This window comes from Schistocerca americana, chromosome 3, assembly GCF_021461395.2.
Source record: "Schistocerca americana isolate TAMUIC-IGC-003095 chromosome 3, iqSchAmer2.1, whole genome shotgun sequence".
NCBI classification, from domain to species: Eukaryota; Metazoa; Arthropoda; class Insecta; order Orthoptera; family Acrididae; genus Schistocerca; species Schistocerca americana.
The window spans coordinates 321,739,306-321,766,472 of record NC_060121.1 but is presented as its reverse complement, the minus strand read 5'-3'; the positions used below and the strand labels follow the sequence as shown (position 1 = coordinate 321,766,472).

The window sequence follows — 27,167 nt, the reverse complement described above, 5'->3', positions numbered from 1 at the left end:
TCTCCGCTGCCCTGGGAACAGCTTCCTGGAGCCTAATATGGTGGCTGAATAAGCCAGAAATATTACAATATGTCTGTTCTCACGTTCCCATACCGTCCAACATCAGGCCACTGTCACATTAGAACGCTCTACACATCTCGACATTGCACGTTTCGACCAGCTGGTCAAATGAAGACCCATAATGAGTCCGCTTCGAACTATGTCAGATGCTAATAACGCTGCCTCACACGAGTACGGTGCATTCCTTGTCTCTCACAACATTCAGACAACATCTGCCGCTGTTAAGGTCCCTTATGGATCCTAATAGGCCTGGTAACGACACGAAACACGAACAAAAAAATGTATTCTGGTGACCATTCAGTATCTCACAGGGAATCGCAATTCTACTCATTTACATGCCCGCCGATGGTGTGTACATGTACGTACTCACAAGGACATCCGACCATCTCTTCTAGGTGCGTCATCTTTTTTTTTTTTTTTTCAGGCTGTATAAGTGAAGTTTTTTTACAAAGTTTCTTCCTGTGTTAACCGTAAAAAATTTTGTATTCCAAGTCTGAATTAGCTAGTCAACATAACTTCGACATCAGTATTTCACCGAGCAATGTGGCGCAGTGGTTATCCCATCGGATTAGCACCCAGAGGACGACAGTTCAAATCCGCCATTCGACTCTCTTGATCTCGGTTTTCTGTGATTTACCTAAATCGCTTAAGGCAAATGCTGGAACGGTTTCTTTGAAAGGGCACAACCGGTTTCTTTCCCCATCCTTCGTTAATCAAAGCTTCTGCTCCGTCTCTAATGATCTCGTCGTGTTCGGAATATTAAACACTAACCTTCCTTCCTTCCTTCCATCCTTGCTAACATCAGAACAAAACTGCCGCCCAGTGAGGTATAGGCTAGTGCTATCTCTGCATCTCAGCCTCCTTACCATTATATTGTTCTCCAGTTCTCTCCTTCCTCCCTCTCCTCCCTTTTCCCATACTTCAACTCATTTTCTTTTATCCTTCCTCATTTTGTTTCTCCCATCAGAAACGCCGCGTAGAGAGCTAGGGCACGTGCCCCAGCTGCCATACCTCAATTACGCTACTGCTCTGCCACGAAACACTGTAAATATTCACACGATCCTTCTTTCTATGTCCTCAGTTACACTTGAACAGTATACAGGTATGGACCATACGTTTGTATTGTACCGCAATCTCTTTTGTAGACAAAGTGCAGTTACTAGTGCCTTCCCAATTAGTTGTTGGCTGCCATTTACTACACATAATCTGAATGCGTGTGTTCGTTCCATTTAAAATCTCTATCCATTGTTACCGCTAAATATTCGTATAACATGACTGATTCCGGATCTCTCACTAACCATATACTGCAAGGTTACCACGTTCCGCTTTTCGTAAACTGTTCAACTTCGCATTGATCTACAATAAGAGTTAACTGCCAAACTTTTCTTCAGTAAGGTATTTTATCGAAGCAGAACTGGATAGTAACGCAATATATACCGGATATAATTTCTTCGTAGATAATTGCACGGTCTGCGAAAAGTCCCACGCAATAACGAATGGTTCAAATGGCTCTAACACTATGGGACATAACATCTGAGGTCGTCAGTCGCCTAGACTTAGAACTACTTAAACCTAACCAACCTAAAGTCATAACACACATCCATGCCCGAGGCAGGATTCGAACTTGCGACCGTAGCAGCCGCGTGGTTCCGGACTGAAGTGTCTAGAACCGCTCGGCCACGGCGGATACTTTTGATCACATAGTGTATCTTCTGTCATCCACGGTACAGTGACGTGCGGAATAAAGATAGAGAGAGACGACTGCACCCCGCAGATATCGACGCAGAAAAGGCCCCCGCGAATACGTGCGAAAGAGGATATTGCCCTCTTACGTGTCGTTATTCGCCTCAGCCCTAACCCTTCGGTCGTTAGAATCTTTACGCTGCTGGTTTCCCTCGAACGCAACAAAAGAAAAGATAACAACAGGACCGTTCGGACAGTAAAACAATGGAACTAACGAAGCGATTACTCCAGTCGTCGGAGGCACACGACCAACGCGAACGTGCGTATTAAGAGGAAGTGACTCGTCTGGATGGAACGCAGCCGCAGCGAGGCACTAATTGGCGGCTAATGCATAATTACCGGAGAAGGGAGGAAGCCACAACGCTAATGAAGCAGGAAGCCCAACACGGTTGCTAACTCGGAGCCGTGTGGCGCCAGCAGCAGTGCGACCGGAGGTGGAGGAGGATCTGGGATCCGGCTGGAGAGGCAGCGAGCAGCTCAAGGAGACGTCGCCAATCAGCCGGCGATCGCTATCTCCAGAGAACGCCGCCGCCGCCGGCGTGTTCCCGTCGTCATGAGCCAGCGCACGGAAAAAGGACGACCGCAGGCGGCTCTGGTTAGCCTTCTGCCGGGACGGGACCGCGGCGCCGTGACGGACCCGTCAACTCCTATCCCTCCGCCGTTTCTTTCTCCTGCCGTCTCAAATACTTCTCGCTCAGACGTAAAGCGGCCGACGTCACTTGTGATCTGCGGATTTTTCAACGTGAACCAGCACTTGGACCCCTTCAGCCTCTCTCTCTCTCTCTCTCTTTCTTTCTTTCTCTCTTCCCCCCCCCCCCCCCCCCCCCACCCACACACACACACTGTCACTTCCAAAAAGAACATTCAAAATAATTGTTGGGAAAACATAGACAAAGTAAATTAAATTTAACAATGGTTTTCCTCAATGGCCCCTCTTAACTCCTCTGCTCTTTAGCATGTATGTCCCTGGTATGCCTGTAACAACATCTCTAAAATCAGGATACGCTCAGGGTTGGGCACTACTTACACAACACAAGGAAATTTTAAAAAAAGGAGGGCATTTTAACAAGTGACTTGGTTGTAAAGCGTAATAGTTTCCAGGCCCGCCCGGTTGGCCGAGCGGTCTAACGGGGGCCAAACCGCACAATAACCCTGGGTTTCGGTGTGGGGCGGCGGATGGGTGAAGTGGACTGCGGTAGTCGCCGTGGGGTTGTGGACCATTGCAGCTGCGGCGGGGACGGAGCCTCTCCGTCGTTTCTAGGTCCCCGGTTACAATACAATACAATACAATACAACAGTTCCCAGAAATGGAGGCTGCAGTTCAGTTCAAATACCACGGAGGTTTCATTCTTTCATCTGAGCAATATACTTGCATACATGGAGCTTAGAATTCCTTTCAAGAATGCCACCTTAATTCACAATAAAACTCTGAGGTATCTAGGAGTTACTTTAAACAGAACGTTAAGCTATAAGTAACACCTGACAAAGACGGCTCCAAAGAGTACAACGAATAACACATAGAGAAGCTGTGTGGCATCACATGAGGCTCTTCGGCATCTATGTTATGAATAATACACAACTGGCTATTAAAATTGCTACACCACGAAGATGACATGCTACAGACGCGACATTTAACCGACAGGAAGAAGATACTGTGATATGCAAATGATTAGCTTCTCAGAGCATTCACACAAAATTGGCGCCGGTGGCGACACATACAACGTGATGACATGGGGAAAGATTCCAACCGATTTCTCATACACAAACAGCAGTTGACTGGCGTTGCCAGGTGAAACGTTGTTATGATGCCTCGTGTAAGGAGGAGAAATGCGTACCATCACTTTTCCGACTTTGATAAATGTCAGGTTGTAGCCTATCCCGATTGCGGTTTATCGTATCGCGACATTGCTGCTCGCGTTGGTCGAGATCCAATGACTGTTAGCAGAATATGGAATCGGTGGGTTCAGGAGGGTAATACGGAACGCCGTGCTGGATCCCAACGGCCTCGTATCACTAGCAGTGAGATGACAGGCATCTTATCCGCATGGCTGTAACGGATCGTGCAGCCACGTCTCGGTCCCTGAGTCAACAGATGGGGACGTTTGCAAGACAACAACCATCTGCACACACAGTTCGACGACGATTGCAGCAGCATGGACTATCACCTCGGAGACCATGGCTGCGGTTACACTTGACGCTGCATCACAGACAGGGGCGCCTGCGATGGTGTACTCAACGACGAACCTGGGTGCACGAATGGCAAACCATTTTTTCGGATGAATCCAGTTTCTGTTTACAGCATCATGATGGTGTTTGGCGACATCGCGGTGAACGCACATTGGAAGCGTGTATTCGTCATCGCCATACTGGCGTATCACCCGACGTGATGGTATGGGGTGCCATTGGTTACACGTCTCGGTCACCTCTTGTTCGCATTGACGGCACTTTGAACAGTGGAAGTTACATTTCAGATGTGTTACGACTCGTGGCTCTACCCTTCATTCGATCCCTGCGAAACCCTACATTTCAGCAGGATAATGCACGACCGCATGTTGCAGGGCCTTTACGGGCCTTTCTGGATACAGAAAATGTTCGACTGCTGCTCTGGCCAGCACATTCTCCAGATCTCTCACCAATTGAAAACGTCTGGTCAATGGTGGCCAAGCAACTGGCTCGTCACAATACGCCAGTCACTACTCTTGATGAATTGCGGTATCGTGTTGAAGCTGCATGGGCAACTGTACCTGTACACGCCATCCAAGTTCTATTTGACTCAATGCCCAGGCGTATCAAGGCCGTTATTACGGCCAGAGGTGGTTGTTCTGGGTACTGATTTCTCAGGATCTATGCACCCAAATTGTGTGAAAAGGTAATCACATGTCAGTTCTAGTATAATATATTTGTCCAATGAATACCCGTTTATCATCTGCACTTCTTCTTGGTGTAGCAATTTTAATGACCAGTAGTGTAGCTATAGTTCTATTTTATTCAGTAGCACATTACTACTGCACCATCCGTCTCAAAAACCTCCAGCCTAAGAAAATAATCGGACTCAATCACACAAAACGAATGAATTCGGGCCCGGTTAAAACTACTCCCAACTTCTGGCTACCAGTCCTAAGTCATAAACCACCACAAGAGCGAAGACAACAAGCACTTCTTACAGAGCTTTTAAAAAAATTCAGAGCGATCAACAACTACCTTTTCGAAACTTCCTGGCAAGTTGAAACTGTGTGCCTGACCGAGACTCGAACCCGGAACCTTTGCCTTTCGAAGGCAAGTGCTCTACCGACCGAATTCGAGTCTTGGTCCGGCACACAGTTTTAATCTGTCCGCACTCCGCTGCACAGCGAGAATCTGCGATTACACAAATATTAAACGACTGCGCCCTAGAAAGCCATCGAGTGCGGAAGATATTGCAATTGATGCTTGAAAATAGGTCGCTTACAAAATATTGTTCCACCCATTCTTAAGTATTGTTCGTCTGTCTTGTTGACTTACCTTGTTGAAAAGCAGAGGAGATAAGAGATTCGAGGAAGGACTGCACCATTCGTTACCGATTTGCTTAACCAGTGCGCAAATGCCACAGAAATGCCAAACAAACTGCATCGTGGATCTTTGAGATCTACAATTTTATTCATGGCTGTCAGTCTGCAGCTGTGAAGCACGTTTTAAGAACAGAAATAATCAGTTGTCAGCTGCACAGATTTTTATTAAATTAACTTCTTGGCTAGTTCCTCAGAAGAGCATACAATTAAGCTTACATCGGGAAGTATTCCTCAAGCAAACTGTGGACGATAGAGTCCTACAAAAATGGATGTAGAATAAAGATTTAGGGATTACGAGGGTTGTATCACACTTAACAGCAGATTGATAATGATAAGAGTACAGTAATAAGCACGTTATAAAAATACCTTCGTTAAAATATTTACATAGCACTTGCAAGCGGTTAAAAAGTAACGTAAAAAATGTAAAGATATGGTGACGGAAAAAACTTCGCGTCATAAGTAAAATATTAAAAACCACGAGACATATGATGATGATGATTAGCACCAACAGACAGTTTGGCTATAAAAGGTTTCACGTACATAAGAAGCAATGAGCGTTAGTGTGCCTAAAAGCTCACGAAGACTAAGTACAATGACGGCGTTCATGTCTATTACAAAAGTTAAACAAATTTGACATCAATCTTAAAGAAATGGAACATCATTAAGATCTTATGTCACATGCTAATGAAGCGTATAAATTTTTTTAGAAAAATTACGTAGCTTGTAAAAAGGGGTGAAGAATTGGTACAATGATCACGTTTATTTAATAATCAGCTGATTGTGGCGCCGTGGGACGATAGAGAAGCGGCGCTACATTGAACTTTCCATCATGACGTAGAGACCGGCGGCTGGATACGAGATTTCAAGGACGCAAGTAATTTTAAATTATCTTGTTCAGAGTGTGACAACTGCTGCAAGAAATAAAAATATGGGCATTTGAGACCATCTTGAATGCGAATTCTGAAAACAGCTACACGTAAAATCAACATTTATGCTTACTGTCATGACACCATGATCTTCAGTTTCCTTTCAGATTGTCGATAACGAGGCAATGCTCAATTTCTAAAATCTTAGGTGCCAGATTGCACCTCTTCGATCATACAACCCCCCACAGCATGCCACAGCCACAAAAACCACAAGTTTCGATTTTTGAAAACTTGTGATAAAATTTAAAATGATACAAAATACTGTTCTGTAATTCAGCTTTTTAAAACATAATTTCTTGTGAACAATACAAAAACCACAAGATTTAACAAAAACAACAGGTGCTCGCAAGCGTTCCGGTAGCAGTGTTACTTTGCTCCCTACTTCTGCTCGACACATATCGGTCAAAGTCGGTAGTCTTCGTTGATATGACGTCATTTTTTCAACTACTGCTAGCCGCAATGTTCAAACATTTTCGTTGTAGCTGGTCGGTAAACGTGTGTCCGGCACTTAGCGATTAATAACAATGACGATATTCCTGGCCCATTGGGGTCACGTACAGTTCCTACTTCCCGAAGAGTTAAGAAAAACAGAATGCGATGTAACATGAGACACTGAGTTAGATGTTTCGTAAATGTAAAAACGTCATTTGTCTTCTACTCATTGAGTTATATTACAACTGAATCGATTCAATGTTATATTCATTACTACAAATACGCAACACATTTGAACAGGAACGTTCCTTTAATACGTCTCAGCGGTAAATTAGTTACGTTTCGATTTAACACACGTGCACTAGTTTCAATCGTCAGTGTCGACTTGTTCCTGTAAGTTAAAAATAAATTTCCTGAGAGGTACGGGAACACCGTTCCGCCGCGTCCCTCATAAATTAAGCCGTGCAACGAGGTATTTAGCGTTTGCTAAACAGTCAGAAATGTCATTTCTCAATATACCGCATAGTTCTTTCATACACATCCTCCACCTCACTCCCTAATCTTTCGTGATTTGCCTTTTTCATGTCTTTGCAGAAATTCGTTCGGGCTGAACTGAATTTCTCTCGATCTCGGCAGAAACTGTAGTTTATTGCGCAATGTTACCCTTACACGTTTCTGTACAGTGAGGTGACAAAGCACATGAGATACCTCCTAATACCGTGGCGCATCTCGTTTGGCCTGGTGTAGTGCAGCAGCCCGAAGTGGCATCGACTCAACAAGAAGTTAACAGTCCCCTGCAGAAATACTGACCCATACAGCGACTATAGCCGTCCACAAGTACGAACGTGTTGCTGATGTAGGATTTTCTGCACCAACTGTGCGCGAATCGTCCAGAATGTTATTCAAACCAATCGCGAACAACTGCGGCCCGGTGACACGACATCGTTGTTTGGGAATACGAATTCCATGAATGGCTGCAAATGGTCTATGAGTAACCGAACATAACCGTTTCTAGTCGATCAGTTCAGTTGGACCAAAGGACCCAGTCCATTCCGTGTAAACACAGCCCTCACCATTATGGATCCACCACCAATTTGTACAGTGACCTGTCGACAGCTATTACCAGCCGGCCGACGTGGCCGAGCGGTTCTAGGCACTTCAGTCTGGAACCACGCGGCTGCTACGGTCGCAGGTTCGAATCCTGCCTCGGGCAGCGATGTGTGTGATGTCCTTAGGTTAGTTAGGTTTACGTATTTCTATTAGAGCCATTCGAATAGCTCTTACCAAATGAAATAGGATCACATCTGACCAGGCCAAAGATTTCCAGTCGTCTACGGTCCACCCAAAACGGCCAAGAGCCCAGGAGAGGCACTGCAGATGATGTCGTACTGTTAGCAAATGAAGTCGCTGCCATAGCCTATTAACGCCAAATTTCGCTGCACTTTCCTAACGGATACATCCGTTGTACATCCCACATTGGTTTCTGCGGTTATTTCAGGCAGCGCTGCTTGTCTGTTAGCACTGCCAACCCTACGCAAACGCCGCTGCTCTCGGTCGTTAAGGGGAGATTTACTGACTTTGGCCCGAAAAAAGGATGTTCTTTTAGAATTTTTTTCTCGGGATTTGTTATAGATATCAATGTCAAATTTGGTCAAAATGTTTATTGATACTTCCTCTACAAATTGGCATGTCGAAGAGCAAAGGCGGAAGTGCCGTCGGAACGAAACAAAATTTCGATGTAGACCTCCACGCGCGGTATGTCAAAGCTCAGCCAGCTTGTCTGAAATCAAAATTGAGTTGACGTTAGCGAAGTATATAATATTCTTTAGGAGTTGTACCTCGCTTATATTATTTGGACCATAGGAAACAAAATGGCGGCCATTTGAAAAAATAGGGTTTTTTTCATCGATTTTTCGAGTTCGTCGGCCATGTAAAAATATTTATAGTTGATGGATTGGAATAAAAGTGGTACAACTCCTAGACAATTTAGTTAGCTTCGTCGGAAAAAAAGAATCACGCCAAGCGGTTCAGTTGATTTGAAGTTAGCATACCGCGCGATAAAAAAATAAATAAAAGAAAGTCATTTCGGGAAAAACGCGTTAGAAGTTTTGACCACATATAAATGCAATATTATGCAACTTACGTTCAATCTGATATTCCGGATCCGTAAACTAGTCCTTCCACTTCCTCGTAGAGGGCGTTCTGCTTGATCTGGGCCATCCTGCGCTGCTCCAGAGCCGCTCATACGGCCGGTGCCAAGCGGTTTTCGGCCGCTTGAATCCGGTGGTCGTCCGAATGCTTGGCGAACTGCGTCGAATAGAGTCCCAGGGTGACATCTATCGTTTTCATGGTCTTCAGAATTGCTGAAAACCCTTCGTTGAAGCTGCTCACTGCCAGAAAATTCGCAATCTCCACGGTCTTCGCACCAGAATGCAAATGCTTGGGGGCTAACTACCAAACACACGCGTTCAAACTTTCATTTGAATTTTGTGTGTTTCCTCCCAAGCACCGGTACAATAACTCGTCTTCCGAAAGAAAAAAAACTGGTGCGTGAAAAAGACCGATTTCAGGCAGGTGCGTTTTTTTGTTCAATCGCGAATAACAAACATTTCTGTTCCGTATTCGCAAAAACCGTTTCAGGGAAGGATTCTAAACACTTTTATGGATCCGAAACTTCAATTTTAAAAAAATCGATTTTTTGGACCAAAAGATAGTAAACCTCGCCTTAAGTGAAAGCCGTCCTCCTCTGCGCCATCCGAGGTGACAGGTTATGCCTGAAATTTTGTGCTCTCGGCCCACTCCCGACACTGTGGATCTCGGACTACCGAATTACCTATCGATTTCCGAAATAGAATGTCCCTTGCTCTTTCTCCAGCTACCATTTCGCGTTCAAAGCCTGTTATTTCCCGTCGTGCGGCCGTAATCGCGTCGGAAACCTTTTCGCATGAATCACCTGAGTAGAAATTACAGCTCCGTCAAAGCACTGTCCTTTTATATATTGTGTACGCGATAGCATCGCCATCTTTGTATGAGTATATCGCTGTACCATGACTTTAGTCACATCAGTGTATTGCGCAGTGTACTGACAAGGGAATCTCCCCATCGCACCCCCCCCCCCCCTCAGATTTAGTTATAAATTGACACAGTGGATAGGCCTTGAAAAACTGAACACAGATCAATCGAGAAAACAGGAAGAAGTTGTGTGGAACTACGAAAAAATAAGCAAAATATACAATATGAGTAGTCCATGAGAAAGATAGGCAACATTATGGACACTTTGAGCTGAGGAGCGCCCTGGTCCCGTGGTTAGAATGAGCAGCTGAGGAACGAGAGGTCCTTGGTTCTAGTTTTCCCTCGAGCGAAAATTTTAATTTCTTTATTCTCGCAAAGTTACGATCTGTCCGTTCATTCATTGACGTCTCTGTTCACTGTAATAAGTTTAGAGTCGGTGTTTTGCGACCGCACCGCAAAACCGTGCGATTAGTAGACGAAAGGACGTGCCTCTCCAATAGGAACCGAAAACATTTGATCGCAAGGTCATAGGTCAACCGATTCCTCCACGGGAAAACACGTCTGATATATTCTATACGACACTGGTGACGGCATGTGCGTCACATGACAGAAATATGTTGTCGACCCACCTAACTTGCACACTTGGCGAATGGGTAAAAAGATTCTTCTACCTTGCCCGATTTAGGTTTTCTTGTGAATGTGATAATCACTCCCAAAAAAGTGATGAAAACATAAGGGTTTCTGACATAAACTGCAACAAATGAATGCAAAAGTTTCACAGTCGCACAGTTGCCTGTGCTCTGTCAAAACGTATGTTTTTTACGTTTTCAAATGTTTCCGTGCTTAGACCGTCAAATTCTGTATATGTCCAAGCAAATCTGAACATGTCCTGGAATTTTGGAAAGCGAAGTTGATTATGTGTGAGTGCCTGAACTTTGATAATTATCTGAAAATAAAAAATTAACATTTTCATCCGAGAGAAGATTTGAACCAAGGACCTGTCGTTCCACAGCTGCTCACGCTAACCACGGGACCACGGCGCTCGTAAGCTCACACATTCCTTGATGTTGCATACGTTGCGCATGGACTACTCAGTTTGTATATTTTGCTTATTTTTTTCATAGTTCCACACAACTTCCTGTTTTCTCGATCGATCTGTGTTCAGTTTTTCAAGGCCTATTCCTGTGCCAACTTATAACTAAATCTGACGGGGGTGCGATGGGGAGGTTCCCTTGTAAGGGAGAATCAATATTTCTAAAGCTCTGCAGCCTCCTTCAATACACTGCACAAGAAGTCAATACCGCACTCAGACGGTCAATATTGTTGCACAATACTCGGTATTGCGCACTAAATCTTGAGTTTGTGAGGGGCTTCATTATTCCGTTTCAGTGCCGACAGACGTTCTTCTCGGGCACCATATGCGAGTGATGGGAAAAGTACCCTCAGATTTAGAACTGCACCTCCCCTACAGAGAGAAAAAATTTTCACCGCTGTCACAATAGAACGTGAGTCGTCTTGGTTTACAACGCAAATATTACGCGTGGAAGGAGGCGGGGACAGTGTCACAGCACGGATAATAAATACGTAGCGGACCGCACGTGGGCCGCAAAGTTGGCCCGTAAACAAGCGAGCGGTGGCATCTGCCGAGCGAAACCTGGCGGACGCGGAGGCGGCGTCGCAGTGGGAGAGAAGACAAGACGCCGTCTGGGAGCCGAGCCGAGCTAAGCGCGCACCACCTGCTGCGACACGCGAACAGCAGCCCGCCGTCCACACACACACACACACACACACACACACACATACGATTGGGGAGGGGGGGGGGGTTTCCTACCGCTGGCTCTTCTTCACAACACTCGGTCCGTGGCGCTTTGCCATTCAGTGGAGCGTGTTGTAAATTGTGTGCCAAATTTAGCGTAGCACTCATAAAATTATTTGCTCTTAGTGTCAAACAGACAGTGCATCGTACCCTAAACGTTTTATTACGTGTATTCCCAAAAAAGGAATGGCCGAAAACCGGTGGAAACATAAAACACAGGCAGGTTCAAGAAAATATATTACGCAGTTGCGTAAATGTTTGTCTGGTTATACTGGTTTCGACTGTACAGTCATTTTAAACGGGTCTTAGGATGAATCTTAGCCTAAAGCTGCGCCTATGTTTGTCGGGATGTTGATTGGAATACTCTCTTTCATATTCTTAAGATGGCAGGGGTAAAATACAGGGAGCGAAAGGCTATTTACAATTTGACAATTGGTACAGAAACCAGATGGCAGTTATAAGACTCGAGGGGCATGAAAGGGAGGCAGTGGTCGGGAAGGGAGTGAGACAAGGTTGTAGCTTATCCCCGATGTTATCCAATCTGTATATTGATCAAGCAGTAAAGGAAACAAAAGAAAAATTCGGAGTAGGAATTAAAATCCATGGAAAAGAAATAAAAACTTTGGGGTTCGCCGATGACATTGTAATTCTCTCAGAGACAGCAAAGGACCTGGAAGAGCAGCTGAACGCAATGGACAGTATCTTGAAAGGAGGATATAAGATGAACATCAACAAAAACAAAACGAGGATAATGGAATGTAGTCGAATTAAATAGGGTGATGCTGCGGGAATTAGATTAGGAAATTAGACACTTGAAGTAATAAATGAGTTTTACTATTTGGGGAGCAAAATAACTCACGATGGTCGAAGTAGAGAGGATATAAAATGTAGACTGGCAATGGCAAGGAAAGCGTTTCTGATGAAGATAAATTGTTTGACATCGAGTATAGATTTAAGTGTCAGGAAGTCGTTTCTGAAAGTATTTGTATGGAGTGTAGCCATGTATGAAAGTGAAACGTGGACGATAAACAGTTTAGACAAGAAGAGAATAAAAGTTTTCGAAATGTGGTGCTACAGAAGAATGCTGAAGATTAGATGGGTAGATCACATAACTAATGAGGACGTATTAAACAGAATTGGAGAGAAGAGAAAATTGTGGCACAACTTGAGTAGAAGAAGGGATCGGTTGGTAGGACATATTCTGAGGCATCAAGGGATCACCAATTTAGTATTGGAGGGCAGCGTGGAGGGTAAAAATCGTAGAGGGAGACCAAGAGATGAATATACTAAACAGATTCAGAAGGATGTAGATTGCAGTAGGTACTGGCGGATGAAGAAGCTTGTTCAAAAATGTTCAAATGTGTGTGAAATCTTATGGGACTTAAGTGCTAAGGTCATCAGTCCCTAAGCTTGCACACTACTTAACCTAAATCATCCGAAAGACAAACACACACACCCATGCCCGAGGGAGGACTCGAACCTCCGCCGGGACCAGCCGCACAGTCCATGACTGCAGAAGAAGCTTGCACAGGATAGAGTAGCATGGAGAGCTGCGTCAAACCAGTCTCTCGACTGAAGACCACAACAACATGTTTGTCGGGCATCATCATACGTGAGACTGTCCTACCAGTAAACTGCACCACTTCTGCTTCTTTACTCCGCAAGCAGTTCACGGTGAGATACGGTTTCATAACCAATTGTCGATTATTGAAGCAAAGCCGATTGCAACACCTAGCAACAGACTCTTTGACCCCATTCTAAATTGGTGATAAGCAAATTTTGTCTTTTATATACTAGAAAAGTTTATAATAACACTACAATATTGCTTGCTGATTCCATAAATACCACACAACAGTTCTGAAATTGTATTTTGGGACCGCTGTAAGAAATTCATATTTTGAAAGTTGAAACCAGTTACATTCATCACCCCATACATTGCTACCATGAACTGAGGACCTATAACAACAGCCGGCCGAAGTGGCCGTGCGGTTAAAGGCGCTGCAGTCTGGAACCGCAAGGCCGCTACGGTCGCAGGTTCGAATCCTGCCTCGGGCATGGATGTTTGTGTTGTCCTTAGGTTAGTTAGGTTTAACTAGTTCTAAGTTCTAGGGGACTAATGACCTCAGCAGTTGAGTCCCATAGTGCTCAGAGCCATTTGAACCATTTGAACCTATAACAACTAAAGGATATTAAGTTCCATGGGGGAGCTCCTCATTTGGATAATTCCAAAATTGTGTCAAGTATTAACGAAAGAAATTGTGATGCCATATTGAAATTGAACTAAACGATTATTTCCAAATGTGTCCATCATTAAACTAGCGCTAGAGATCAAAAGAGCATATTTTACACATGCTGTAACCCAAACGCATCAGGTGAATTAATATACATAAATATTAACTGTAATAATAAATTCTCCATAACTTTGGAAACCTTAAGCACTAGCAAAATCTAAAATCAGTTTTGGAATTAGCACAAATATTCCTTTCAGTTGTGAAATTTTATCCATCGTTTCACCGTCGTTTCAACAGTCATAAAAATTACGTCTATTTTGCTTAGATGGTATATTAGGTTGTGGGAAGGTAGTCGACTCAGATATGGTTGCTACCGTTATTAATACACGTTACGACTAATTTGATATACAAAGGAAAAACTCATTTCATTTAAAACTAATATTAATTAAATGGCGCTAGCCATCAGGCAGATTAATTCCGCTGTAAAGTACTAATTTATACTTTGTTTTTGTGACCTCATGTCCGTTATAGATTTTTGAGGAATCAAAAGCCTGTTCAGAGCGTAGTAACGTTGGGGGTAGGTGGTGTACGCCGATATTACTTATATTTATATGAGTGCCTTCCGAAAGAATTTTGTCAACAGTGGTAAAATATGGTCATTGGCTATTGTTGCTATGAATTTGTATTCTGAACTGGGTTTACGTGATAAATATTGTGGCATAGAGACATGTTTTGACCTATTACTCAGTACCTGGAACACAGTGCATAGCACAACTGAACACTGGAACCAAATTCCTGGAATGAGCTGCAGCCAGTTTAATTAATCATTGTTATTAGTGAAATCCATATGTTGGATTTGTGGCTTCAGTTAAAAGGGGGCTCAAAATTTAATATCTTTAACTGACTTCAAGCCTAGGCAATATCACAATTGTGTGCGGTGGAGGGTATTTGCGTTACCACTATCATCTCTTCCCTCCCCTGTACCATTCGTGAATGTCTCGTGGGACAAATGAGTGTATTAATTGTTCACTCTAAGAAGACTGTCGATGTGGTGGTAATATAATTCTTTCGGTACCGACAGCTGCCTCTGTACAGTCAACTAGCACTGTATTCGTACGACTGGAAAAAGTGAACATCGGCCTTAAGTCATACGCTGTCTTTCGACTTCTGTGGTTACGGCTTCTCCCTTTAGCCGAAGAACAGAGTTTTCTTACAGCGAATAGGTAATAGTTAAGTGCCCTCATGAGCTCTAACGACTCAAATTTTCTTCTCCCGGTAATTTCAAGAAGCGCATGTTTGTGTCTTCTTGGAAGGCTCGCTCTCGAAGTTTTAACAGTAAACGTCTGAGTGGTGCATAACACCTCTCTTGTAACGTCTGTCACTGACCTCCGTTGTACATCTCCATAACGCTCTCGCGTTTACGAAACGTATGTGTGATGAAACTTGCTGTTCTTCGATGGATCTTCTCTAACCCTTCTTTTAATCCAACCTGGTAAAGGTACCAAACTGGTGAGCAATAGTCAAGAACAGGTCGAACGATTGGTTTCAGAGCCATTTCTTTCACAGATGAATTTTGTTTCCCCAAGCTTCTTCTAGGAAATGTCAGCTCTGCTTTACCTATTTTTACATGGTCGTTCCACTTCACGACGCCCCAGATTGTTTGCAATGATTTATCATCTATAGTGTACAGTGGGCAAACGCTATATTTGTTAACAATGAGAGTCAACTGCCATCTCCTGCACCAGTCTTCGATCCTTCACACGTCTTCCCGTATTTCGATACATTCTATGGCATTGCACCGTTTCTACAGATAATAACACTGTCCACGAATAGCATCACGGAGTTCCGACGTTAGCTACCAGATAGTGAATACATATTGTAAAAAGTAATGGCCGTGTAACGTTCCCTTGGGATACTATCAAAAATACGTTTGACGATTTCATACCGTTTTTCAGTAAAACGTAGTACATACGTCGTGGATCAACACACTTTGTCCAACTTTTTCCCTGAATTAATTCGTAAAATGCGACTCCGGAAGATCTCAAAACCGAGCCAGGTGGCGCAGTGATTAGCACACTCGACTCGCATTTGGGAGGACTACGGTTCAAACCCGCGTCCGGCCATCCTTATATAGGTTTCCCGTGATTTCACTAAATAGCTTCAAGTAAATACAAGAATGGTTCCGTTGAAAAAGGCGCGGCCGACTTCCTTCCTCATCCTTCCCTAAGCCGGTGGGACCGATGACCTCGCTGTTTGGTCCCCTCGTCCCCTCCCCAAAATCAATCAACCAACCAACAAACCAAGGTCTCAAAATACCAATATACAGCTTCAATAACATCTTCATTGGACTTAAAAGATCTACCAGCCACAAACAGCGTTGTTGTTGTTGTGGTCTTCAGTCCAAAGACTGGTTTGATGCAGCTCCCCATGCTACTCTATCCTGTGCAAGCCTCTTCATCTCCGAATAACTACTGCAACCTAAATCCTCCTGAATCTGCTTAGTGTATTCATCTCTTAGTCTCCTTATACAATTTTTACCCTCCACGCTTCCCTCCAATACCAAACTGGTGATCCCCTGACGCCTCAGAATGTGTCGTACCAACCGATCCCTTCTTCTAGTCAAGTTGTGTCACAAATTCCTTTTCTCACCACTTCTATTCAGTACCTCCTCATTAGTCACGTGATCTATCCATCCAACTTTCAGCAGTCTTCTGCAGCACCACGTTTTGAAAGCTTCTATTCTCTTCTTGTTTACACCGTTTATCGTACATGTTTCACTTCCATACATGGCTACACTCCATGCAAATACATTCAGAAAAGTCTTCCTCACACTTAAATCTATACTCGATGTTAACAAATTTCTGTTCTTCACAAACGCTTTCCTTGCCATAGCCAGTCTACATTTTATATCCTCTCTACTTCGACCACCATCAGTTATTTTGCTCCTCATATAGCAAAACTCATTTACTACTTCAAGTGTCTCATTTCGTTATCTAATTCCCTCAGAATCACCTGATTTAATTCTACTACATTCCATTATCCTCATTTATCTTTTGTTGATGTTCATCTTGTATCATCCTTTCAAGACAAACACTGTAGAAGTCAAAATTTGTCAAACCAGGTAAATGAGTTCGATGCTCAATCGATTCGTACCTCAAATTCTTCAGCTTTTACACTACAGAAAGCTGCGAGTGGGTGCAGTGTTACGGTGATTGATACACGACGTGCAAGTTAAATAGAACTCAAAATATTTCATGCCTCTTAAGCCGGGCAACCCAACTTACATCATCTACTCCAGGTGCGCTTAATGTACGTCGAGTTGCCTATCTTAAGGTGGACGACAATTTTACAGGGCATTTTTATTTTGCCAACCCTATACATACAGGGGTTTCACGTACGACACGAGTTCTGTGTCTGGCATTGCACGAAAATCAATACCGGAAAGGCAGGCTCCAATCACCGCATAGATTCCGGTTCGTTTCTCTGACTGTGGCAAAAGTTTTTTCCGAAACTGATAAACTCAAAGTAGCCTTGGAAAAAAGTCCGAGAAATTCGTAGCGCCATTTAGAATTTCACAGTGGTGTGCTAATAGCATTTGCTCAGACAGCTGTGCACAAACTCAAACTGAAACTTTACAAAATAATGGTTGCGCATCGACTGACCTATTTAGAGACTGTTACCCGTTGCCAATTGTTCTGGGAGTTCACTCGCTTGGCCAGAATATAGAGCATTGCAGGTCCAACCTCCCATCGCGTACTGATTGGTATACCCAGTTGCAGCACTGATACCGAGTAACAGCCTCTGATTTGAACACCAGACTATATCCACATCCACTATAGTCACCTGGACTTAACAGATACATTTTAAACATTTCGCTAGCTACGTGTTTCCAAGATGTTAGCAGTTCTGCGGCCACTGAAGCACTGCGAATTGTCATCACCATCCTTTTTCTTCTGTTCCAGCCTCAGAACCTGGTGATGATGTCACAGTTCCCTGACTGCGACGTCAAGCTCTGCGATTTCGAGATATCGCGAGTTGTTGTTGAGGGCGCAGAGATCCGAGAACTGCTCGGCACTCCAGACTATGTCGGTGAGTAATTTGTCTTACTTTAATTTATTTTATTTTTTTCATCGTCCGTCTTCGGACTTATTTACAGTGGCCGTCCACGACTTAGTATCGTGAGTCAAACTCTTCATCTCGAGCATCTCTCGACATCCTCAGTTACTTGTGGAATATATTTATCACAATCTCTATCTTCCTCTGCAGTTTCTACCCTCTACGGCTCTCTCTCTTACCGTGGAAGTTATTCCCGATTTAGGAAGTATTCTAGCATTCTGCACCTTCTATTTACATTATTTACATTCCCTCATCAGTACAAAAAGTTTCGAGACTGGACCTATAACAAATAGAGGAAAGTTAAGATGATTTCAGGTGTTCTACATAGCTGCCTCCCACCCACCCACGCGAGTACAATGTACATAACGTCCATACAACCATGTGAAACTGTCAGAAAACTCTTTCTTTGGAATGTTGTTCAACTGGCGCATCAAGTTTGCTTGAATGTCAGTTATGTCATAAAAGCGTTGACCCTTCACATAAATTTCTGCACTTTGCTGTTTTGTGGTAGGTTCGTGTTGATAATACCAAGTCTTGTTACCCTTGTTGATTTTTTCCAGAAAAGAATTATCGGCGTTCTGCATTTCAATCTACTCGCGGTAGACTGGAGTCAAACAGTGCGGAACAAACTTTACACACACCCTTTCCCTTTTTCAAAACGTTCTGGGGAATGTCTTGAACACTTGATTCAGAGGCTTTAAACAAAAACACTGACACACCACGACCGCACGCTCACTACTTAACACTGTCTTCTTACAACTGACTGGCCGAATGCAGAGCTGTTGTTTGCAGCTGCCATATCAAGCTGCCATCGTAATTACTGCGCTAACGTCACTTGTACGCCAGGAATAAGAACAGTCGGTGAACTTTTTGGACGGATCAATTTTGTGTTCCAGATGTACATCCTCAGAAATTTCTTTCTCAAATTAAGACCTGTGTTTTCTGCTACTAGACTTCTTTTGGGGAGTGTCCTCTGTGCTTTTAATACACTACCCCATCTGGCGGCAGTCACCATTGTACCAGGGACTACGCGTGACCAACTCCTGTATGTTTCCTAATTTTCCGTAGAAACCTCTAATCCATTAACAGCATCGATTTGGTGCTTCAGACACTGTTTATTTACGTCGACTACCTGTTCAGTGACCTTTTCATCATTATTTGGTGGCGCAAGAACGAGAACTGGGAAATAAACACTGCATTAATCAACCGGAAAACACTCCATTGTAGACGACTCGTGCTCCAATAACAATATGTATTTTTTTAGACAGACGACGGGATGAACTTCCATAGATTAACGTAGTGTATGTCAACAGAGCTATATTCGTTCATGGATTTTTCTTGTAACAAGAGGGGGCTGAGACTTATCGTCTCTTATGATCATGAGCCTTGTGACCTGCGCTGCACTAACTTAAGATTGTGTTGCAGAAATGTTTATTTACACTTGTTAAGCACAGGTGTGAAAGGAACTAAAAGTCTGTACACAATATTCCAGTAGGGGGAAGCACGGGTGTGAAAGGAACTAAAAGACTGTATACAAGATTCCACTAGGGTGCAAGTGACACCTCCTCTTGTCTCTCCTCCCACAAGACCCTCCTCCACCCTCGCCCCCCACCCCCTTGCCCCTGAAATACACCTGGTCAACAGTTATTTACGATCTGCTTATACCTTCATAAATATTTATATATTACTCCAGACGTATTATTTTAGGTTTGAGAAATGTTTTACAGGCACATTGACGGATTTTCAAAACACTTGCCATTTTTCACAGATGTACTGTGAAATCTATGAAAAAAACCTCCCACGTACAGATAATTAGCACTTAAATATCTCAGATCCATAGTGGACCTTCAAAGGCTTTTTTCTGTTTTTAAGTTGAAAGGTCATAAGCGGACATTACCCAAGTCCCGACATCACTTGAAAAACAAACTCTGAGATGAAGATCAAGGGGTTCAGTGCAAACGTCTATTTCCTATCGCTGTTACGATTGTACTTCACTTCCAAATGTGTTCCCTATGGCTGTGTGGCAGTTCTCGTTGTTGGGCTGCCACTCGTCTGCATCTTCCTCGAATTAAGACGTGTGATGGTCTACCCGTCACCATCCACGCAGTGCTACTTTTCACTGGCGGGACGATCCTGAGGAGCCCCACTGCGTGAAGGGTTTGTGTGATGGCTTACCTCACTGGAATCTTAGTTCTTTGTAAGTTTCTGCAGGCGTCTAATACTCCCACTAGAGCTTGGCAGGTGAAGTTTGCACGCACGGCAGCTAAATGACGTCTTCACGAGACGTGTCCGTACGCTAGCGTCAGCCTTTCTGAAGGACGCATTCCATTACAGTGCAATATGTCAGTTCTTGCTGTCCTTCCGGGACTTTTTTTTACTGCGAACCGGGACGAGTTCCACAGTTGCGACATTACGCATTGCTTCATATACACCCGTAAATCTTGCTTAACGCTGTCAAGTATGCGCAGTAATTTCGTTTCCGTAAGTTATCGGGAATTCTTACCTCGCCTACAGAAGAACCTTGCTTGAAATGAAACAAACGCATTCCCCGAATTCTTCTTGGTTCATTGCGTCAAGTACTATTGTCCACTTCCACAGAGACCGTGAGTCCCACTCTCTTTGTTGTTCCTTAGCGACTTGTCTTTCCAGAAGCGGAGCAGGCGGCGTGCTTTCGGCATATTAAATGACAGAACAATTGTTTCGCTGCTCCTGTTGAGAAACATACTATGTATTACTCTGTTTCTTCATTAAGTTAAACTTTTTTATCTGGAAGCCAGCTGTGCTCTGCAACTTCACTCTTTCCTAGCGCTTACCTCGTCGTGTAAGCTTCGCAGTATCCACGATTTGACAAATTTATTTTATTTTAATTTTTTGGCAGGATATTCCTCCTGTTCACGATAGTCGCCAGGTAACCAAAGTGTCCATTTATACGTTCCTTTAAGAGTTCAACAGGTGTGCGAGGAAGCAGGGTAAAAACTGTAGGCCAACTGTTAATAGGCCAAGAAAATGAAAGTTTTGCCTTCCAAAACTTAATGTAATTCTGGAAACTGTTTTAATCACTGAAGTAGGCTTCATCTGGCATGAACTAATCCGAGTTTGTCCCGATTTCTGAGTGGAGCTTCAGTCTAGATGAAAAGAAAGCCCCCAAAATTTCGCACTTTTCTTTTTTTTTCAAATTCCTCCGAAACTCAGCATTTAATAGAAAAAGCCAAGGATAACAAAAATGTACAGCATAAAATTCTGCGTCTATTGACCACAAATATTTAATTAAATTTTCATATAGAAAAGCTACGTGAGAAAACTGTAATTTTGCACACTTTTCAAGAATAGTCGTTTCGTCACTATAAAACGTGCAGCATCTGAGAACTGGCCAATTTGAGGCTAAAAATTTTAGGAGAAAAGTTGTAGCGTATCAGTTTGCGAAATTACAAAGAAGAAATCGAGTCCTCCCTTTAAAGACACATAGACTCACAATGCCCTACAAGATCATCAACGGTGAAAGGATTTTTCGCAGAATCGCGTTCCACAAAGAGTCCACTGAAGAACTTCAGCACTATTTACAGTGCGAGGTAGCCACACATCCCCTGTCTACAAGGTCCTGTCATGTTAAAGTGACCACCTGCCGAGCCCTGAATAACAGTCTTTTGCAGTGCGGACATCAAGAGCCATTGAAGTTCTGGGAGCTACCGACAGGGATGCTGAGCCATACCAACTTCAGTGTCGTGGTCAGCTGCACTAGGTTTCCCGGTTGAGCATCCATGGTGCAAATTGAGCATCCATGATGCGAACAGCCCGATCGAGATGGTTCCATAGTTCTCGGTTTAAATCCGGGGAATCTGGTGGACAAGGAAGTCGGTGAATTCATTCTGGTGGTGTTCGAACCACGCACAGACACTGATCAGCAAGAACATTATGACCACCGGTCTACTGCCGATATAAACCTGTCTAGGCGATAGCAGCGTCACCTGGCGAGGAATGACTGCTAGTCAGACACACGCACGGGGCATGCAGTGAGCGTGCTGTCCACGTGTAGAACAGCGAAGGCGCGCGATCTATCTGTGTTTGACAGATGGCAGACTGTGATGGCCCGGAGGCTCGGCACGAGCATTTCGGAAACTGCACGACTTGTCGGCTGTTCGAGGAGTGCCGTGGCGGGTGTCTTCAACAAGTGACGCAACCAAGGTGAAACCACGACCAGACGTCGTAAGATTGGGCGGCCACCTATCATTACCGATGTCGGATGTCGCAGGTTGGGCAGACTGGTAAAACAGGACAGGTGGCAAACTGTGCCGTAACTAACATGAGACTTCAATGCTGGGCAAAGTACAAGTGTGTCGGAACACACAATGCACCGAACACTCCTAACGATTGGCCTCCGTAGCTGATGACCCACGCAAGTGTAATGTTAACACCATGACGTCGGCAAATAAGACTGAAATGGGCACGTGACCATCGTCAGTGGACATTGGCAAAATGGCAGATCGCTGCATGGTCTGACGACTCCCGATACCTTCTTCATCATCCCGATGGTAGTGAAACCGTCGTCTTCCAGCTCCTTGACATCTGTACTGCGAGACAGAGACAAGCTGGCTCCATTATGCTCTGGGAAACGTTCACGTGGGCATCCATGGATCCAGCGGAGTTCGTGCAAGGCACCTTGATGGCCAAGGAGTATCGTACACTGGTTACAGACCATGTAATCCCTTCATGACGATCATGTCTCCCGACGGCAGTGGCATTTTTCAACAAGATAATACGCCAATTCACAAGACCAAGAGTGTGTGGAAGTGGTACGAGGAACACAGTGACGAGTTACAAATGGTGTGCTGGGCCCCAGCTCGCCACATTCGAACTCGACCGAACGTATCTGGGATGCGATTGAGTGTGGCGTCAGAAGTCATAGGCCCCTCTCCGGAATTTACGGGAATTAGGTGGCTTGTGTGTGCAGATGTGGTTTCAGCTCCCTCCTGCGACCTAAGAAGGTCTCATTGCTTCCATGCCACGACGGGTCGCCGCTGTGCTATGGACATTCCGGCTATTAGGTAGGTGGTCATAACCTTCTCTCTGATCAGTGTAGACTGCGAGATGACTGACACGTTGCATTATCCTTCTGATAGATGACACAGTGGCGAGAAAAAAGAGAAACTGCATGAAAGACATGGCAGCCAAGGATAGATGTATGCCTCTGTTGAACCATGTGCTTTCCAGAATGACGAGATCGCCCAGGAAATGCCACAAAAATATTCCTCAGGCTGTAACACACTCTCCTCTAGCCTGGATCCTTCCGACGTTTGTTGCAGGGCCGTCTGTGCAAAGAGCATGAAGCTTGATTCATCTGAAAAGGCAAATTTCAGCCTTCGGTCACCGATGAACAGCAGTCAGCATGGGTACATGAACCAGGCGCCTTCTGGAAGGCCCATATACACCAACGTTCGCTGAACGGTCGTTGAGGAGAAAATATTGGTAATGCCTTGGTTCATCCGAGCGGTCAGTTGCTCAACAGCTGCATGTGTATTTGCCCGAACACATCTCTGCACCCGACGCCTATGATACGTGGCGCACCGCAGTTGTTTCGGCACCGGTTTTGGATAGGGCCAATTTGCCGTGCACGCTGCACTTTAACTATAGCGACACGTGAACAGTATACATATTTAGCCGTTTCAGAAATGCTTCCATCCTTGGCCTGAAAGCTAATGATTATGCCCTTCAGGAGGTCAGATAAATCTCTCCGTTTCCGCACTACGACGAGGACTGCAGTTTTTTTTTCCGTGTCCCCCCGATATGCGTTACATACCGTTCACTATTAGTGCTACCACTTTCCGTCTATGACTGGTCATTGCACGCTGACGTCGAACATTAATATGACTGGACCGAGTATGTTTAGTGACGTAGGTATGCGGGAAACACAAAAAGCTATGTTTTACAAGTTTTGATGCCTTTAAAGACCCAGTTAACTTCGAAAAGGCAGAGTTCATGCAGATGGAGGATTTTAGTTCTGTACAGTGCCATAGGAGGCCAAAGATCTATTTTCCTCCATAATTATATGCATACATCAAAAAAGGTTTTGCATCGCCCCGGTTCCCAGAACTCCTGAAGATAGACCTATCACAGACACAGTCCCTTTGACTGTTCAGAAATGTCACTAAAACCTCCCAAAGATGTAAACAACCATGCATGAGCAGCGCCTATTAGACGGAGGGGGTCCGACAGCCGATCAGTTCCAGTCATTCCACCAGGAAGGAGGTACACGGCTAGTGTTGTCTGTAGTTCAACCATGCCTAGACGATCAATACCGCGGTTCGATTGCGTCCGCATTGTTACTTAATTCCAGTAAGGTCTCTCAACAAGGGAAGTATCCAGGCGTCTCGGAGTGAACCAAAGCGATGTTTTTCGGACATGGAGGAGATCCAGAGAGACGGGAACTGTTGATGACGTGCTTCGCTCAGGCCGCCCAAGGGCTACTCCTGCTGTGGATGACCGCTACCTGTGGATTATGGCTCGGAGGAACCCTGACAGCAACGCCACCATGTTGAATAATACTTTTCGTGCAGTCGCAGAACGTACTGTTACGACTCAAACCGTGCACAATAGGCTTCATGATGCGCAACTTCACTTCCGACGTCCATGGCGAGGTCCATCTTTGCAACCACGACACCATGCAGCGAGGTACAGATGGGCCCAACAACATGCCGAATTGACCGCTCAGGATTGGAATCACGCCTCTTCACCGATGAGTGTTGCATACGCCTTCAACCAGACAATCGTCGGGGACGCGTTTGGAGGCAACCCGGTCAGGCTGAACGCCGTAGGCACACTGTCCAGCGAGTGCAGCAAGGTGGAGATTCCCTACTGTTTTGGAGTGGCATTATATGGGACCGACGTACGTTACTAATGGTCATGGAAGGCGCCGTAACGGCTGTACGATACGTGAATGCCATCCTCCGACCGATACTGCAAACATATCGGCAGCATATTGGTGGGGCATTCGTCTTCATGGACGACAATTTGCGCCCCCATCGTGGACATCTTGTGAATGACTTCCTTTAGGACAACGACATCGCTCGACTAGAGGGGCCGGCATGTTCTCCAGGCATGAACCCTATCGAAAATGTCTAGGATAGAATGAAAAGGGCTGTTTATGGACGACGTGACCCACCAACCATTCTGAGGGATCTACGCCGAATCGCCGTTGAGGAGTGGGACAATCTGGACCGAAAGTGCCTTAATGAACCTGTGGATAGTATGCTACGACGAGTACAGGGAAGCATCAATGCAAGAGAAAGTTCTACTGGGTGTTAGAGGTACCGGTGTGTACAGCAGTCTGGATCACCACCTCTGAAGGTCTCGCTGTATGGTGGAACAACACGCAATGTGTGGTTTTCATGAGCAATAAAAAGGGTGTAAATGAAGTTTATGTTGATCTCTATTCCAATTTTCTGTACATGTTCCGGAACTCTCGGAACCGAGGTGATGCAAAACTTTTTTTGATGTGTGTAGTATGTAGATTACATCAAGTGTTGGTATGGTAGAATGGTCACGATTGTTCTTGATGGATACCCTCATGTGACAAGTGCCAACAACGTCGGTAACCATGGCAAAAGATGTGTTTCTGTCGAACGAACAAAATAAGCAGTGCTGCGTTCCTTTACTGACAGCACAGCTTGATGGTGAGTACTTCAGTGTTAAGCAAGTTGTTGAGGACGCCGATACTTAACAGCAACTTCTACTTCTACAGCTGTCGACCTTGCTCAGCGCTCTATACCGTTGTTTTTGTTAGGGAGGACACTGACCTGCTTGTGATTCAGATCGCTTAAGCCCCATTGATCCCCAACATTTTGCTTCCGAAGCCAGGCAAAGACAGCTCCCGAAATTTGAAGTTGTCTCAAATATCGAAAGACGACGTTCTGTTCCTACATGCCTTCAGTGGCTACAAGAGAACTGAAACTCCTCAGGGCATTGCAGACGAAAAACAACCTGCAGAAAGCATCTGATATATTCAGCAGCTCCAGTGCGACTCCTGATGGCATTGATGATGTTGGACAGAAGTTCATAGCAGCCATGTACTGCGAAGATCAAACAAAGCTATTAAATGTGCTTAGCTATAGAATCTTTGAAAAATCTATATCAAAGACATCATTCAACCTCTTATAGAAGCAGTTGCTCGGCATCATTTCCCGAGGGCGAAGGTGGAAAATCAAATATGACGATACAGCAGAACACGAACCAGCCGGCCGTTGTGGTAGAGCGGTTCTAGGCACTTCCGTCCGGAACCGCGCTGCTGCTACGGTTGCAGGCTCGAATCGTGCCTCGGGCCTGGATGTGTGTGATGTCCTTAAGTTAGCTAGGTTTAAGTAGTTCTAAGTCTAGGGCACTGATGACCTCAGATGTTAAGTCCCATAGTGCTCAGAGCCATTTGAACCAGAACACGAACCTACTTCCTTCTTTTCTATAACCACATGTCTCTATTTATTATGCTATGACGATATCATGCAATTTATGATACTATTTTTCAGTTCTGAGGGCTTTCACCGCTGATATGTCATTAACTGTCATTTTATAATAACAAATCGTACCCAGAGTGACATGTCGGCGATAAATCGATAGAACCAATGCCTTGAAGCGAAACTGCATACTCTCGTAGTACGCAAATTATAATACGAAAACAACGAAATACGTAAATCAAATATGGCCTCTCCAAAGTACTTCATTTGCCGTCAGCTATCGAGTTTCGCGCTGGCATCGAGTTTTATGAAAGACTCGTCATTTTGGCGTCACTTCCCAACAATAATCTGGTGAAGTTAGTTTCCCCCACAGTTGATGCAATAGCACTGCATGCATCGTTTTGAACCCGCGGACCGCGCCACTGCACAGTAAGGCCACAGGAACACAAGCGCCAGAGACGTCGAAAAAAGTGTACATAAACTGAATCTGTGGACAGCGATCGATTCATGCTGAGATATCGACGTATCATTAAGAGCACCACTGTAGCGACGTCTTTGCAAGTTTATCCAAAAAAAAAGTGCCGGACACCATGATCTGTAGAAGCAGAAACTGTTGTCTCTATTAATTAAATTCTTCGTCAAACAAATTTCAGCTGCTTCTTTCATCATCAAGACCCAAAAAAGATGAAGCTGACACTAAGTTGACGTTTCAGTAGTGCCTCAGTATGTACACTTCTTCACTTCTTTCAGTCAAGTTGTGCCAAAAATTTCTTTCCCTTCAGTTCGAATCAGTACCGTGTCACCAGTTATTTAATGTTAGTCGTCAGCATTCTTCTGTAACA

At 44.5% G+C, this 27,167-nt stretch overlaps 1 protein-coding gene across 1 annotated transcript in view; it reads left to right on the top strand.

Annotated features, from left to right (window-relative positions):
* LOC124606054 (serine/threonine-protein kinase WNK4-like) overlaps positions 1-27,167 on the top strand; it is a 455,574-nt gene that overhangs the window by 388,825 nt on the left and 39,582 nt on the right. Inside the window, exon 6 of the mRNA XM_047138014.1 lies at positions 17,731-17,857. Within this exon, the coding sequence (XP_046993970.1) occupies positions 17,731-17,857 (127 nt within the window). The remainder of the gene's footprint in view (positions 1-17,730; positions 17,858-27,167) is intronic.